At 37.9% G+C, this 12700-nt stretch overlaps 1 protein-coding gene across 1 annotated transcript in view; it reads right to left on the bottom strand.

Moving 5' to 3' along the window:
- Window positions 1-12700, bottom strand: part of HGFAC (HGF activator) — a 41509-nt gene that overhangs the window by 8514 nt on the left and 20295 nt on the right. Inside the window, exons 8-10 of the mRNA XM_048305141.1 lie at window positions 4762-4936; window positions 2346-2431; window positions 1658-1898 (exon numbers count right to left, since the gene is read on the bottom strand). Coding sequence (XP_048161098.1) covers window positions 1658-1898; window positions 2346-2431; window positions 4762-4936 — 502 coding nt within the window. The remainder of the gene's footprint in view (window positions 1-1657; window positions 1899-2345; window positions 2432-4761; window positions 4937-12700) is intronic.

The following is a 12700-nucleotide window of genomic DNA, read 5'->3' as shown; positions in this document are numbered from 1 at the left end:
TAGCTTTGAAAGGAACAAAATTCACATTTCACTCTTGTTCTAAAGCCAATTCAATCTGCATCTGCATAAGTCTACAGTGAATTTAGTTAGCAAGTGTCTTCAACACTGGAGGACTCCTATGTTTTGTTATTGAGTGCAGGAGAAGAAAATATCTGGTGTCACAGATCATGCACAGATGCAGAGTGGTTTGCATCATTGCAGTTTCCCTGGTTGCATTTCTGTGCCCATCGGGTGCAAAAACACCACAGAGCCTCCCCCAGTACTGAGTACACAACAATGACCAGCAGCCATGGACTCAGAGGAAAGAGATTCTAGCCAACTGCAATGCAGAGAGACAGCAGCGACCCTGTTACAAGAACTATGCTTAAGGTTAACAAAGGAAAGGGCAAAGTTTATTCTGTATTACTGGAATATAATAAGACAATAAAATGTTCTTCAATCAATATGTAAGGCCATGATTTTCTCAGTGTTTTTGCAATAGTAAATCAACCTCCTTGAAAATCAAAGTTTGGGCTTGTAAAACAGGGGAAGTTCACTTTCTGGAACAGTATTTGGAATAATTTTAGAAGCACTGAATGTTTCTACTATGACGTGCAGATGGTTCATTCAGGAAAAGAAAGAAAACAGGAGGGGTTACAGAAAATAAGTAAGAAATAATTGAGCTGCACAGGTATCTATTGTCGCCTAGTGGAAAACAGTTGGAATTGTGACTACCAGAGGTCCTAAACAAACAGAAGAGCACAAATTACAATGCAGTAATTATGGAAAATCTGTACGTACCAAACGACCAGCTGGAAGTGGGTGGAAATGTCCTGAACAGCTGCCAAAGTTAGTAGCTATTTCACAACATTTGAAAAACAAATGCATTGTGGCTTGAGCTACAAATGCTTCAGTACAGCATTCACAGTGGTATTATTAGCTCTACAAGCTATCAGTGTCTATATTCTGGCACAAGGTTCTCTGTTTCTCTTGGCTTCTTTACTATGCAAAGGAACAATGGGTATCAAATGATGTAATATTTTTCCCTTCAATGTGATCAAACTGAAATCAGGGAAAGTGTTGAACATTTGTAGAAAATTAAGTATTTAGAATAAAGTAAGCACATCCTTTAATCAATATTTTCTCCAGTGTCCCACAGGAGAAAAAAAATCTCTCAAGAAAATCAGCATCAGAAGTTTGACAGTTTAGTTCTTCCATGTGGCTCTTTGTAAAGCTCAGCCCACTCTATTTGTGTCAACCAACAGTAATTTATTGTCTCCAATAAATCATTGCTTGGCTGTCTCAGCCTTTCTGAACAAAACACAGCAGTGAGCATAGTCATCTCTGTTATATCTCAAAACAGGCATAAACATTCAAAAAGGTAACCAAGAAGAAGAGAAATACTTCTATTCCCATGCAGATTCTTGCACATGCGATACCCCATTCTATGTGCTGCTTCACTCTACCTTATTCCTTCAGTCAGTGTGTCTGGATTCTTTGGGACTCCTTAAGGAACAAGATGTGTGTTTATGAGATTATAGTACTCCAAGCCATTTTTTTAGATCATGAAGAGTATTCAAATTGCCAGAAATTCCTTTTGACACCTTGGTCTTTTATAATCTCATCTTCTTTCTTTTTCAGTCTGGGTTTGTTGTGAGGAGCCACTGTCACACTTTACCTGTTAGCAAAGCAGTGTGCTGCTGACACTACCCAGCAAGTCTGAACCAGGCTTCCACCGCAGAAACTCTCTCCAATATATATAGCTGCTGTCCAGGGATGAGATCCAGGCAGAGACGAAGATCCCCCAACAATCCTAGGTCTCACAAAACTTCTTTTTTTATGTCTTCTTCCACATGGTCTTTTGGTACCTGCAGAACTATCTACTTTGTCTGGAATTGGTGGCCTCCTTTCCCTACTTGCTGAGATAAAAAGGGATATGGAATCAGACTACCAGAATCTTTATGTTTTCAAATTAAATACCATGTCTCGTACATCTTCAGGATATAGACCTCTCTTTGCTCACAGAGGCCCACTTCTCTGGGCCTGTAACTCCCAGGACAATGACAATTTGTACCAAAGCATCAGTCATTTCTGGTACCTTGCATGTTCTAGCAGAAAATTTGGGAATATTGGCATGATTGTGACCAAAACAGTAGTATGACACTGCTGCTATTTCAGGACAAGAATCACAGATTGTATCACAACTCCAAAAAATGCAAAAGATGCCTGTTGTTTACTGGAAACAGTAAAATATTCAACGCTCCTGGGAATAGTAGAAGATTCAAAATTATACAGTGAAAGCTTGTTGTACTACCAATAAATCTCCATTCATTCATAACATGGATTTTAAGAAAGCCTTTACATACCACAAGTTGGAATGTCACAATATGCCCAAGACAAACTGTTGTCCTTCATGATGTAACACCATGGTTTATCATCATCATCTGGATTTCTAGTTAATTCAGGGGAAGAGAGAATTACAAGCATTAACCACAGTGTTGTTGCAAGCTTTCTGCTTTTTCCTCTTGCACCATGCAGAGGACTGACAGGACTCTCAGATTTTGAGCCATCTGACAAAGCACTGATGAAGTGCTCACCTACAAGGGTGAGCAGCCTTTTAGTAGAATTATTCATCTTAAAACAAACCAAGACTAAGGTTCTCTAGGACCTGAAATACAGACACGACTGAACACCTGTAAAACTTGCCTACAAGTATTTGGATGCATGAGCATGTTCACAGTGTTTAACTACAGCCCACACTGAAGTGCTTTAACAGATATCAGCTCAGCTATTTGCAGAACTAAATCCCATGGGAGAGATTCCTGGTTTAGGTTATTTTTTAGGCAACGAGATTCCAGCACAGGTAGATTCATAGGAAATCCATAACAAGAATAGCTACGAAAAATGAATTTGAAAAATCTCAGGTTGACATTCCCTGGAGATTCTGAGGAAATGAAAGACTACCTCAAGAAAATATTGTATTCCTCAAAAAGGTAAAAAAAAAAAGAGTAATGGAAACCATTTAGCCCTTTGTTACCTTGGTGTTAAACCGATTCGGGGTTGATTCCATTAGGGTTTCTCTGTGGTACAGCCTGCCTTTATCAATGCCTCATAAGTAAACAGAAATCTGCCCAGTTTACTCCTCCAAGAATATAGGGAGACTATGAAGACCCTGAAAGATCCTTATTAGACTAAGAAAAATAGACAAGGTGATTCAGGGCTCCAGATAAGCAGTAATTCTAATTTCAGCTGGATTTATCACAAGCACTATCTGTTATTGTAAGGTTCTTCAATAATTTTTTTCTTTTTTAATCTGACTGCTCTTCAGAAAAAGATTAGAGCACTTTCAAATTCTCAGAACTGAAGAAGCAACACAGGTTGAGTCATCTTCCGCCAACAATGTTTCTAAATTAGACTATTTGAAGAAGAAGATATCTGCAGGATTATATAGTACAGCAGAGATATCCCCAGAAATTGTAACAAGCTGACAAAAAAGTGAAAAGCTTTTTTCTCAGCTCTACAGAACATGAAAACATCAGCTCCTACACCATTTTGTTCTCTGCATTGCAAATCTGAAAGTGAATATTGGGCATAAATGATGTAAATCAAAGGGCTCAAGTTTTATCAAAGGATAAAATATGTGCCAGATAAATTGCCACTGTGCTGGGACACTATCAATCAAATCCTGAAGTGTTTGCATGAGGACCAAGCCCTGGAAAGCAAGGTGGGAGGGCTTAAAGGAGGGGGTAGGAATTGCTTATTGTTAGTTTGTGTTAGATAGAGAAGAGCTACTTTCAGCATTGCTTGCATGCTTTTTATCATGAAACAAATTAGGAAGCGCAGTATAATCTGATTTTCCTGAAATACTGGTCTAAGTTTCATTTTAAAAAATATTTTAAAAACTAAGATAATAAAACTCACACACAAAAATAGGCAATCAAGCAAACAAACAAAATCTTAGGCATCAGCCAGTAATTTATGGAGAATCGTCTACAGTTTGGCAGGTTTAGCATTTGCTCATCTCCAAGATGAGAAATGTTCTCTCTAAATAGAAATGTTTCCTTTATTTGTGGATATCCATTGAACTCATAGAGACCTCAGAAACAGGGAGAACATAAGGTGACTGAGGAGAAAGCACAGACCTATATAGCACAAGCTATTTTCATTATAGCTCAACAGAAAACTTCAGCAGAAATGTAGTTTATTGCTATATGGTGCAATCAAAATTGAAACACTGAAATCTTGTTTGGCAATAGTTTTCCTTTGTAAGAAATCCAAGAAATAAATTTGACATCCCATTTCAACCTTATTTAAATATAGTGCTTTGATTTTTCATTTTCAAATACCTTTTCTCTTTTGAAAATATTTCTTTATGATATGTCTTTCACAAGCAAAGAATAAGAAATTAAATTTAGCCATTTCAATTTAGCTGCTGCATTGATTTCTCCTTTTGGGTTGTCATTTATGAACAATTTCAAAAGTCTTGCATTATGGTCTCATTTGAAAAATAAAAAAACATTACCCAGGGGAAAAAAAGGACCTGGAAGTTCCAACATAATTTTGTGCCTGAGCTTCCCTCAGGAGAGCCAGCTATTGATTTAGCCTATCTACCAGATCTTGTCTTCTGTTCAATCCCTCTTGTCAGGCTGACTGACTACTAAAGTCAGTCTAGCTTTTCTGTGGCAGGGGTAACAGCTGCTTTGAGATCCCTGGCCTTTCTTGTTTCCACAATACATCCATTTCTTGATGTACAAATACAGGACAAACAAGAACTTTCCTCACCTGCAGTAAGGGAATGGCCCCAAGCCAAGCTGTACTGCTTTCCCAATGCTGTCGACATGAAGCTCTTGGTAAAGCAGGTCTGAATTCCAAGGCAAGCAGCTGTGTCCAGAAATGGTTGTCTTGGCTGTACCTCTGTAATCTGTGCCATTGCCAATGTAGCACCGTTGGCTCGGGACTGGCAGAGAAAGAGACTGGTCAGGAATCAATGCTAATTGCATGTTAAATACTCACTTCACAGCTGAGGTCCCAAATGAGAGCCAGAGGGCCCAACTCTGTAGTGCCTTTCACCTTGCACAGGACCTGAATGCATCAAATGAGGATTTTTTTAATAAAGAAAAAAGGAACCCAAGAAGAAAAACCTCTGCTTAAAATTAGTAGTAAGTTAACCTCCTTTTACATATGAGCAAGTAACTACTCAAGAGACAGAACAGCAGAAAATTAGACCTAAAGTTTGTACTGTGTATGGAAGATTTCAATCAGCAATCTGCAGCAAAGTCAGCAATATGGCTGGGATTCCTCTGGTCTAATTTTAGACACAACTGAGCTCATCTCTGGAGGCTCCCTTTTTATTTAATTAAGAGAAACAGAGATTTCTAGTGCCAAACCGATCCAGCCTGTTTGAGGTAACTTTTTAAAGATGATGTGGATCCCATACACTCTTGTCCAAACTGAATCTCCATTGAAAATACAGGGTGCTTAAGGCAACCAGCTCAAACAGAGATACATGTGTTGTAAAGTACTGAAAACAATCCTACCCTGCAAGTGCTTCAAAGGCCTGATTTTTGAAAATACTTCTTTTAATGGCCTCATGTGTACCCATATATATATACTATACCCATGCATATTACAAATATGTAACTATATCTTTCAGACACATCAATTTTGCAAAATTCTAACTAGCAGGTTGAATTTTCTTATTCGAAACCCCATCTTTGTCACCTGCATATGGGCTATTTCTTCAGATAGGTCTGACACATACATATTCTATGACCTGTGTACTCAGCTGCCAAGATCTATCAACAGCACATACCAGCATTATGGCTGAAAAACATATGGAGATGCATTTGTATACAAATAGCTACACTGAGCAGAAAGTCTACACCTCAAAACACAGCTAGGAGTATTCCAAAGGAAACACAAAACCATCTAATGCACAAAGAGGATTAATTGTTACCAAGCCTCAGAGGGTTTCTTGTCCCAGCCATGTCAACGTGACATGTCCTTGACATGTCACAAGACTGGTGGAATCTTCTTCTAAACTTATAGACATACTTAAAGATATAGCATCACAATATTGACCAACTGTTGAAAAACACCCGCTGAGGATGATCCATCACACCACACAGTGCAGACAGCTATTGCCAAAGATCTGTTTATTTTGACAGATTGAGGTGACACATGAACCAGGGCACATAACCAGCACTGAAATAATGAACCACAGCACTGAACTGCTGCTGTTAATTACCCTTCCAAGTCATCAGTGTAGTGACAGATCCCAAAACCACAAGCAAGCATATGGCGTAAATTTGGGAGACAAAGGTCAAGAAGTTTGGTGGAAGAACATCAGTTTTTTAGCACACAAACACTTAGCGAAATCCACTTTCTAGCTTGGCCTGGCAGACACTTCTGACATGCTGAGACCATATTTTCTCCCACCTGCAACCTGAATCAAATTCCCTTTATTTAATGACTATGAATATAACATTAAATCAAACTCATATTTTAACAACTGTAATCTAGGACCTCACAGAAAATAATTTGCCTATCATTTGTATTGTTAGCAAGAGTAACCACGTCTTGGCAAACCTGCCATTTTCTGAGCAAGTTGCAAGTTACACTGCTTTGTTTGCCTGAAACAGTTTTGTGAAAATACCACCATCATGCTGTATGTGAAATTTTTTCATTTATCCAGGGAAGTGCAAGGTGCTGTGCTTACTTGTACTGTATTTACTGCATTCAGAAACAATTTAGAGTGACTACTTTTATGAGAATGAAACAAGAGATTCCATTTCAGTACAGACCCAGGGCCATATTCTGCAATACCAATGGTTTGGACATCTTGCAGATGGTGTTTACAAGTTGTGTTTATCCTTGTCAGGCTTAAAATCCAATGCATCTCTCTTTCATCAGGTCTGCCAGTCATTGCTAAAGCTGCCAGCATATTTTAACTGGAAGAATTTGGCTCCTTTCTAAATCATCCCTCACATTCTCCTTCTGTAGCTAAGAAGTTTAGATTACATCTTGCACTTGTTGAGGGGAACAGTAATATCTCTCAAGAAGTTTTTTGCTTCTTTTTGGTTTTATATGGAGTATTTTGGACACAGGCATAACGTGAGTTAATCTCCTATCTTGTGGAGAAACTTTTGAGGTAAAACAGTTTGGTTAGTAGCTTTCCACTGGTCTGTGCTCCACTCCAGAAAGCTCTACCTGACAGCAGCACCATGGTACCCACTAAGGCCATGAGAAGTATACGCAAAGCATTATACATTTTATCACCTATAGTTCAGAACAAGCAGTTTTCAAAAAGAAAATCTCTGTAATTATTGCAGTCATATAGATCTTTTGCCTCTAATTCTCTTTTTTTGAACTATTACAGCACTGAAAAACTCTCTTTTCCCCTCTTTGTCAGAAACAGTGTGTAGGTGGTCTGCTTTCAGCAGTTCTTAATGGATTGCTCTGGCTGGGAATTGTTCAGTCCCAAATCCATATAGCTTCCACAATGTCTCATAACTCTGAAACATATTTATTTTCTTATGTGGAAGAAAGTAATGGAGAATGTAATGTGGGCTTTTCTTATTCATTCACTTCCCTGTACCACCACCAAGCACTGCTAAGAGTAATGGCCTAAACTTTCAGATTATGAAAGTTTTGATGCAAATGCAGATTCAACTTACTCTGCAGACCTATGCCACTATCACTCGTTTGTTTCTTTTCAGAAAAAAATATTATTAAAATTTAAAACTAGAAACAATTTCTTGCTGCATTTCATTTTTAAAATCCAAGGTATTTCAATATCTCATATACAACATTCAATTTGTGTTAAGATTTTATATTTTATAAGCAAGTCATAACAAATCTTTGCCTTTTAATTTTAAAAAAAAACCAGTTTTGGGTCTTCAAATTAACAGCAACCTGAAATAGTAGTTATCCAAGCAGTTCTAATTGCTAACTTCCTGAGAGCATTTCACAAGACTATTTGTCCCCAGATCTTGTTTCAGTTCCTGTAGTTACATACCTGAACATTTTTAGGAGTTTCTTTTGAAAGTCTCTCTGCAGAAATCAATGAATCTTTCACATTTTCTTTTCCCCAAAACACCTCATCATCAATTTTCCTGATGTTTTTGAGCTTTGAATGTATCTTTCTTACAGACACACATAAACTGTTTAATTCTATTTATAAAAATATGTTTTTTCCTCAATGGTTCTAATTCTGGGACAGGATGGTTTAAAGTAACCATTTCATTCAGCAATGCTTTGATTTATCCCTGACCAACGTGTAATTTTTTTATTAAATACAATATTAGATTAATTTTTTGTATTGCTCTATATAAGCTGATGGCAGGAACAGGGAGGAGGCAAGAGGAAAAGGACATATCCAACCTAAACCTCCCGTGACTCAGCTTCATGCTGTTTCCTCAAGATGAACCGCAATGAACAATGACATTTTATGCCTCTGCTAAATGTACTGCTTTCATGGCCTCAGCATTACAGGATATGTTGCTCTTCAAGCCATGCTTTCCAAGGGTAAAAGCCAAATTTCCTTTCTACATGAGCTCAGACTCATCGGATGCCTGCAGAAGGGTTTGTGTTTTCTTCATTCAGCCAGAAGTTCCCTGATCTCCTTCCCTGGGTGGCTGTGAGATCCCCTCAGAGATGAAAGGTGTGAAAGCCTTTGATTTCAGGGAGCTGCACTTCCCCTGCTGCACATGCAGACAACCACTACTCTGGGCTGGCAATAAATGTGTGACAGAAAGGAGTCTCCAGTATTCATGGAGATTGCTCTTGCAGGCATCTCATTTCATCAAATAATGCACTGAAATGCAACAAACACACGCACCCTGCCAGGTGTTCTGAAAGCAGTAAGGCAAATATTTCTGTGCTAAATGAAACAAACACCATACAGAGAGCTTTGAAAGACCTTCACATTAACCTAGCAATGGTTCCAAAGGAAGATTTGGGTTATCTTCCAGTGCATCCCTATGCCACTGAAAATCTCTGTAAATATCTAGGAAGGCACCTGAGCGGGCACCAGGCTCCACTGAAGAAACTAGTTGCCATTTTTTTCACCTTTAATCATGAAAATGTGAAGTCTGATGACATGGGGGAGAGGATTGCAGTGCAGCAGCACCAGGACTGGACTGTTCCTGGCTTGAAGAAAATTGCTTCACATTTTCCTGCCTGTTTGTGAATGTTAGGAGTAACAGCACCTGCTGCATCTTTCAGAGTTTAAAAATGAATGAACACATACCACAAGTGAAATTTAAGGGAAGCTATATATCTCTATTTCAATATAACTCAATCATACATTTATAATATTTACCTAGATTTCAGTATTTCTGTTAGGGATTATGAACAACAGATTGTACATATTTATAAAAAATTATTCAAATAGCTGTGCCACTTTCTGGTTTGTCGAATAGCAGTAAAACTTCAGGACTTACAGCATCTAACACTGGAATGGATCCCTGCTGAAATAGCAGTAAAACTTCAGGACTTACAGCATCTAACACTGGAATGGATCCCTGCTGAAACTTCAGCCTGATTATGACACAAACAGTCTGTCTGAGATAAAAGCTAGGCAGAAAGGTGGAAAATTTGGCATTTTTTTGTAATCAATTAAATCTAACAGAAAATTACCTTGTAAAACAAGGATGGATTCAAGACTGTGTAAACAAAGTGATTTACAAGCACAAAAAAATCTCTTTAAGTTGCATCCTGACACAAGGATGGCACACTCCATTTACTGAAACTAGATTTACTTTTTAATATATTTCTTCTTCAAAGTATCTTTGTACCTTCATACTTGCAAATGCTTAGATCATCTGAGGTAAAATTGAAGAGATTTATGTCTGTTATGAAAGCTAATGTACAAAGCTACCTTCTGAAAAAGTTGAATTTCTTTAATATAAAAGTTTAAATCCAGAAATCTATAAACTCTGCCAGTATTTTCTTATAGCTTAGAAAAGTAATATCCTAGATAAGAGAAAGGACTGGCTCTTTTCCCATTTCATTTTTCCATTTATTATATTCAATTCTAGTACAATAGTTATGATTTACAGAGTCATAAATGCAATCCAATAGATAGCTATATAAAGCTAATAGGAGCAGTGTATTTAGGAAATACGTTGTCAAGAGCTAGGGGAAAGAAACTCCAGCAACAACGAGCCAAGATCAGTGCTATATTACTTTGACAGTTGCACAGACTACCAGGATTTTCAAGAGTATCTGAGTGCCTAATTCATAGTGAAAGATTTAATTTTTTTTAATATACCTGTAGGTCCTGATGTGTTTAGAGTATGGGGCAAAATAACTCTCTGGACAGGAAAAGAAACAGACTGTATAGCAATTACTGATAGCAGATGAGCAGCTGCTCTCTAGAGAGACAGTAATGGGAGATGGGGGTCTCTTGAGCCCCCAAAGCATCCAGAGTGGGCTGAGGGGAGAAAGCAGGGGAGGGGAGAGACAAACAATACAGTAATACAAGGATGAGCTGCATCCAATCTTCCACATCTTCCCTTCAACCACCTTCCTAACTGACAATTACACAGGAAAACAGATTGCATGGATTAAGAGATATCAGTCCCCTCACACTTCAAGAGATGTGCCCTCTATAAAACAAAATGAACGGAAACCACTGTCACATCTCAAATGAATCAAAAATAGCATTAAAAATACCTTTATGGCTCTCAATTAACCAGCACCCAGTAACACTGCTGCCAAGTCAGGCACTCTCACAAGAGTAAGAACTAAGCAGCTGTTTCATATTAGCCAATATTAATCATATTAGTTTATACTAGGATTACAACAAAGACTTGTCATCTAAAAAGGCAACACTGCAGGAATACAGAGCAAAACACAGGAAGCTTAGTGCCCACCAGCATATGGAAAATTCATGTGTATGTAAAAATAAAGAAGTCCTCTGTGGATCTTGAACCTACTCCTATCTTTGAGTGGAGAAATTTTTTCCTACTCTCTGGTATTTGCCTTATCTCTCAATCCTTACAGAGGTAATCCTTGCTGTATGCCATGCTGCTACGAGCATAGCTCATTAGCTCTCCTCTCTAGCCCAAATTTGACAAGGTTACAAATTTGAATGACTAATCCATAACCTCCATGCAAACAGTACTTCGTTCTTCATTTTTGTTTTTCTCTATATTAGCCAAAAGCTTTATTATGGCCCTGAAGTTATAAAAATGCTGGGAGATCAGAAGAGCCTCTCACTATTATTGCTCACATCTGCCACATCCATAAATGACACTGAATAGTTGTTTTGCAAAGCCACAGCTATCTCTGGTCTCCTGTTCACCATCCCCTACAGTGGCACTGCCTCAGTGTAATCAATCAGAGGTGGAGACTTAGCGGACAATGCCACGTTCACCCAATTCTTCATCTTCCAACGCCCTCTATCATTGATCATTGCAGGCAACAGTCTACTGAGCATTGTTTTTATCCACATAATTCCAGCATTGTTTGAATTTTTTTTTAATAATTCAAAAATCTGATAAAAATCCAACCCACCATTACTATTTCTGCAGTGGTGCCCTAGGCTTCCTCGTCATTATCCTTGCATTATTAACCCATGCCTTCCCCTCATTCAAATTCCATGGGGACCTACAAAACTTGTCCTCTGCAAATAAAATAATCACCTCTCCAAGACATATTAATACATAATGTTGCTTTTTTATCTGCTGTTTCATCTATTTTTCCACAACCATAGAAAAATAATAACTTTATTCTTTTTTGACCTAGTTTCATTACTAAGCCCAGTGCTTCATATGTGCAAGCAACAAGCGTTTTCTCAGCCCCACTTAGAAATCCTCTTCAAGTCTTACTTACAGACCTACTTGTCCAAGTTCAGTGGGGGACTGACTGACTGGTTGAACACCCATTTATCCTTGTCAGCCAACTGACCTTGTAATTATGATCCACCCTATTTCCCCCCGTGTTTCTAGAAAGTAAAAAATTAAACACTAATCCAAAAGCATTCTAGTGGAAGGTAAATATAAACCAGAATGTTAAAATTCATTATCTTCTATCTTCTTCAGAAGAAAAAGATTTAAAACTTTCCTTTCAGCCTCCAGAGCTGAATTTACTTTACTAAAGTACCTTTTTTAGTAGAAAACTGCAAACACCCTATTTCAGTAAAAGAACCACTAAAAAGGTGGGTTTGCTGTCATTTCTGCTAATTCTATTACCTCAAACTCCCCCAGTTTAACCCCCAAATATGTGGCCAAGAAGGGTTTTTTTTCCTGTATGTAATTATATATTCAGCTATTCTGTCATCTTCCTTTTCTAAAATCCTCAACCTACTTCTGACATACACCACATCTCCTTACATAACAAGAAGCCCTCCACAATTAGCATTCCAACTCATACTTTCTTTAAAGCTATGGTACCCATCTAATTCCATTATCCACAGCCTAATGAGGAAAATACCCCAAACACTAGAAAACAGTGTTTTCAAAAATACGGTCACCAACTTCACATTTTGTCATGACCAAAATATTATCAAAACCATTATGGCTACCTAAACCTTAATCCAAAGAAAACTCAAAACATACAATCCACTGTGCAGTCCTCCCAGTACACTCAAACCTACTGCAACCCACAACCACAGTGAACAAATGTTTCAGGAAAAGACTTGGTGACTAAGTAAACAGAATAAAGACACCCTATTAACATATCCTCCAATAAATCAAGAATAAATTTAAAATACAAA

This window comes from Corvus hawaiiensis, chromosome 5 (assembly GCF_020740725.1).
Source record: "Corvus hawaiiensis isolate bCorHaw1 chromosome 5, bCorHaw1.pri.cur, whole genome shotgun sequence".
Taxonomy (NCBI): Eukaryota; Metazoa; Chordata; class Aves; order Passeriformes; family Corvidae; genus Corvus; species Corvus hawaiiensis.
Note: the sequence above shows the minus strand (reverse complement) of the source record. Positions and strands in the feature narration are given on the sequence as shown.